Source organism: Penaeus japonicus, unplaced genomic scaffold (genome assembly GCF_977035675.1).
Source record: "Penaeus japonicus unplaced genomic scaffold, GWHDUDI00000001_assembly GWHDUDI00000005, whole genome shotgun sequence".
Lineage (NCBI taxonomy): Eukaryota > Metazoa > Arthropoda > Malacostraca > Decapoda > Penaeidae > Penaeus > Penaeus japonicus.
The window spans coordinates 8,562,755-8,567,754 of NW_028234407.1; the positions used below are offsets into that span (position 1 = coordinate 8,562,755).

At 39.0% G+C, this 5,000-nt stretch overlaps 1 protein-coding gene across 2 annotated transcripts in view; it reads right to left on the bottom strand.

The window, feature by feature from the left end:
• Nucleotides 1–5,000, bottom strand: part of LOC122246002 (uncharacterized) — a 489,277-nt gene that overhangs the window by 158,362 nt on the left and 325,915 nt on the right. For both annotated transcript variants that reach the window (XM_086536954.1, XM_086536953.1), the window contains exon 5: nt 3,925–4,128. In XM_086536954.1, coding sequence (XP_086393080.1) covers nt 3,925–4,128 — 204 coding nt within the window. The remainder of the gene's footprint in view (nt 1–3,924; nt 4,129–5,000) is intronic.

A 5,000-nucleotide genomic window follows, 5' to 3' on the forward strand; every position in this document is an offset into this window, starting at 1 on the left:
TACGAAACAATACGAAAGGAGAGATCATAAAGAGGTCTTGAAGACGTAAAATAAGTTAAAAGATCACCGGAGGAGAAGAAGAAAACAAAGTAAGAATAGATGTAAGAGCAGATAAAGCTTAATGAGGAAGAATAGATAGGCGATGGGGAGAGATAAGGGAAGAGATATCAAGACAAGGGGAGAGGGGAAAAAGAGGAGGGAAAATGTAGGAAGAGGGAAAGAAATGTGAAAATAAAGCAGAGGGGAACTTCACGACGTATGGAGAAAGATGAAGAGAGAGGGGAGGAGAAGGATGAGGAGAGAAATGAGGGAAGGAGGGAGGGGAGGGAAAGGGATAAAGAGAGGAGAGAAGGGAGAAAGGGAAAGAGGAAAGGGGGAGGGGTGAGAGAGAGGGAATTGAGGGAAATAAGACAGAAGTTAGGGGAGAGACGGCAAGTAAAGAGAGAAAAAGAGGGAAGGACAGAGAAAAAAAAAGATAGGGAGAGAGGGAAAGAGGGGAGAGGGAGGGTGAGAGAGGGAAAGAGAGAAGGAGGGAAGAGACAGATGAGGGAGAAAATGAAAGAATAACGGGGGGAGGGGGGGAGAAAGAGGAGAGAGAGAGAGAGAGAGAGAGAGAGAGAGAGAGAGAGAGAGAGAGAGAGAGAGAGAGAGAGAGAGAGAGAGAGAGAGAGAGAGAGAGAGAGAGAGAGAGAGAGAGAGAGAGAGAGAAAGAGAGAGAGAGAGAGAAAGAAAGAACGACAGACAGAAAGAGAAAAAGAGATAGAGAGAAAGACGAGGAGTGAAAACGTGAGAGAGAGAGAGAGAAAGAGAGAGAGAGAGAGAGATGAGGAGGAAAAGACACATAGGGGGAGGGGGAGTGGGGGAGGGGAAGGGGGGGCAGGGAATGTAATTGCAATAACCCTCTTGAACGAGATGGAGACAGTCGGTGTCTTTCATTCTTCTTCTTTCTTTTCTTGTTCATTTCTTCCGTTCTTCCCCGTTGCTTTAATTCTTCTTTCTTTTGTTTTGTCTTCTTCTTGCTTACCGTTCTTGTTTCTTTTTCATCAGTCATATAATAAAGTATTATTGATTTATTTATGAAGTTGAGTGATATATTTTTCATCACCTTGCTTTGTTTTCACAGATCTTCACTCCTTTTTATTTTTCTCTCTAATCACTCATTCCTCTTTCCTCTATCATTTTCCTTTCTCAAATCTTCCTTTTACATTTTATTTTCATCTTCAAATAATTCTGTCTTATTCTTATTCCTCGATTCTCTTTAACCTCTCATATCTCTTCTTCTTTAATTTTTGCTCTATCCCCTTTTGCCCTTTGCATTCATCTCTAAATAATTCTGTCTAATTCTTCTTCTTCCTTCATTCTCTCCTATCACTCATACATCTTCCTCTTTCTTTCTTCTCTCTCCTCTCTTCCATATTCACTCTTTATTCCTGTCTATTTCCTCTTTCCTCCTCCTCTTCCCTCTTTCCTCTCTCCGCCAGAATTCAACAGCGAGTTCTTTCCTTCTCCTTTTCCCTTTCCTTTTTAACTCTTTCTATTCTTTATTCCTCTCTAACTTCCACCTCCAGCTCTTTCTTCTCTTCTCCTCCACTAAAATCCAGTAGCGACGAGAGTATAAGGAGGAGGAGGAGGAGGAGGAGGAGGAGGAGGAGGAGGAGGAGGAGGAGGAGGAGGAGGAGGAGGAGGAGGAGGAGGAGGAGGAGGAGGTGAAGGATAAATAGGGGGAGAAAGAGGAGAAGGAGGAGGAGGATGAGAATAAATAGGGGGGGGAAAGAGGAGGAGGAGGAGGAAGAGGAGGAGTAAGAGTAGGAGTAGGAGTAGGAGAAGGAGGAGGAGAAAGAGGAGGAAGAAGAGCAAGAGGCCTAAGTCGACAAAATAAAATAGACTCCGCTCAAACATGTAAAGCGTAATGAAAACGTAACATTCCTTGCTCGGTCTTATTTCGCTGCTCGAAATTGGGCAACTACAGCAGCCGATGTTGCTGATTTAGGGAAATGTATTTTATCGGATACATTCGCCTTATCTCTCTTGTCGTGGGTTGGAGGGTCTTCTCTCTTCGCTGTAGTTGGTGCTGTTGTTGTTGTCGTTGCTTTTTTCTAAGTGGTTCGGTTGCCGTTTGTGTTTTTGTGTTTTTTTTTTCCCTTTCTCTTTGCCCTTGTCTTGCTTGTTTGTAAGTGTTTTGTTTTGTGTTTGTTTCTGTTTCTTGTTCCTTTTTCTGTTTCTGTTTCCTTTTCTGTCTGTCTCGCACTCTCTCTCTATTTCTATCTATTTCAGTATATCTATCACATATGCTTGTTTATTTTCTTTTTCTTTTTTCTTTTACATATTTATGTATTTCCTATCTTTCTATCTCTCCCTATCTCTCTTTTGTTCTCTCTATCCCTCCTTCCTTCCTTCTCTCCTTCTCTATTTCCCTCCTCCCACCCTCCTTCCGTCCTTCCTCCCTTTCCTTCCTTTTCTCAACCTCTCTTTATTTTCCCCTTTCCCCTTCTTTTTCATGATCTCTCTCTCCTTCTCTCTCTCTCTCTCTCTCTCTCTCTCTCTCTCTCTCTCTCTCTCTCTCTCTCTCTCTCTCTCTCTCTCTCTCTCTCTCTCTCTCTCTCTCTACCTCTCCCTAACCCCCCCCTCTCTCTCTCTTTCCCTCTCCTTATCCCCTCTCTCTCTCTCTCTCTCTCTCTCTCTCTCTCTCTCTCTCTCTCTCTTTCCCTATCCCTATCCCTATCCCTATCCCTATCCCTATCCCTATCCCTATCCCTATCGCTATCCCTATCCCTATCGCTATCCCTATCCCTATCCCTATCCCTATCCCTATCCCTATCCCTATCCCTATCCCTATCCCTATCCCTATCCCTATCCCTATCCCTATCCCTATCCCTATCCCTATCCCTATCCCTATCTCTCCCTCTCTCTCTCTCTTTCTCTCATTCTCCCTCTCTTTCTTCTCCTTCTCCTTCTCTTTCTCCGTCTCTCTCTCTCCCTCTCTCTTTTATGGCTCTTCTCTCGGGCTTTATTATGTATTGTGGAAATTGTTGTTGCTTATTATTTTTCTTTTAGAAAAAAAACCCTGATTAATAAGTAATAAAACTTTAAAAAGACTTATATAAACTGGCATTAGTCTATCTATTTTTCATTTTTCTATTCATTCATCTAAATATATCCCTATTGCTTTATTTACTAATTCTTTCGTTTATCTATTTATCTATCTATTCGCTCGATTGCTATTATCTATTTCAATGACTATTATTCATTATTTTAATTATAACCTAAATCATCTATCTATCTCAATTATCTACCTATTTCAACCATCTACATATCTATTTATCTCGTATCTATTATATCTATTTTTCTATCAAAGAATTTGGAGTCTGATACTTAAAGCTTTTATCTGACGTCATAATTTCATCTCATTTATGAATAACACTTCATTTTACAAATCAATATGTCCGTAGAACTTTATATTATTTATGATTAGTACCGAAAACTAAACAAACAAACAAACAAAAAAATCCCCATGGAGTCTGAGTAGCTTACATAGGTTTAATTCAGCTGATCAAAATTCACTAACTTATATGTAAATGAAGTATTGTTGTTGAGCTAATCAGAGACCTGGTGTTGGAATAACATGATATATGTGTACACAACACGCTCAAAAGAATACGCACATGTATACTTGTTGTTGTGGATTCAGATGAAATTAAATATATTCACATACACATATACACTAACAAACACACACACACACACACACACACACACACATACTAACAAACACTACCAAACACACACACACACACAACCACAGACGCATACACACACACACACTAAAACACACACACACACACACACACACACACACAACCACAGACGCATACACACACACACACACACACTTAATTAATAAACAAACTTCCAAACTATACTTACAGTACATCTGAATTAGCACAGTGACAGACACCGGTATGGCACGATGGGTATTAGCCGCTGTACAGGTCAAGGTCTGGTTGTGCCAATCACGGGTCACGTTGTCTATAGTAAGGTCACTCTGCACCTTTGCCGGACCCGTGACCTCCCACGCGTTGCTAATGACCCTGTTGTCCTTCCACCACGTGATGTTAGGTAAGGGAAAACCTGAGGGGAAAGTCGAGACAAGGACGGTTAGTACTTAGGTTAATTTAGTTTAGTTGGGGCTTAAGACATATCGTTAAAGAAAACGGAAGTGGGGTGAGTTCTTCCCAGTTACTATGAGAGTTGGTAATCATTTAACACTTTTAACATCGGTGTTGTATCAGTAACATTACTGATTTATATTATGTGTTTGGAATTTTTATGGTTGTTGTTGTAAAGTAGTATTTTATGGTAATGATACAACTGCAGTAATTCTAGATTATTATGATCTAATATGGTGTTGATGGTCTTTTTAAATTTTGTGGTTGGTATTGCTGTCTATCTTTTGTTTATTACTTATCTTTATTACTATGTCTTATCTTCATTATATTCCTACTGCAACAACGATTGGAATCATGTTACCCTGAAATTGTCTTACATCAGCATATCCTTTTGTGTGTAAATAATCCTTAATTAATAAGCCCTTATTGTTCTTGCTTTATCATTCTTTTAGCTTCATTTACATTAATTATAATCAACTTGAACTCAATAATCGCCTTATAAACTGTTCCTACAACAGTAACAGTTATCAGTATCAATGCATATCAACAGTAATTATTCATAATATCAATATCCTTAATCAAATTATCATCACATTAATCGATATTATTATCCCTTTTACTTATTGATATATATATTTTTTCATTATCCCCTTTACTTATTTTTTTTTTTTTTTTTTTTTTTTTTTTTATCCTACGTGCAATTAATCAACCCTTTGCCTTAATAGCATCACTTCATGGACTGGGCCAATCAGTGACAATACATTTCAAAATAACAATAACATGTGAACGAACACCAACTACGCGATAAGTAAATAAGTAAATAACAAACAAACA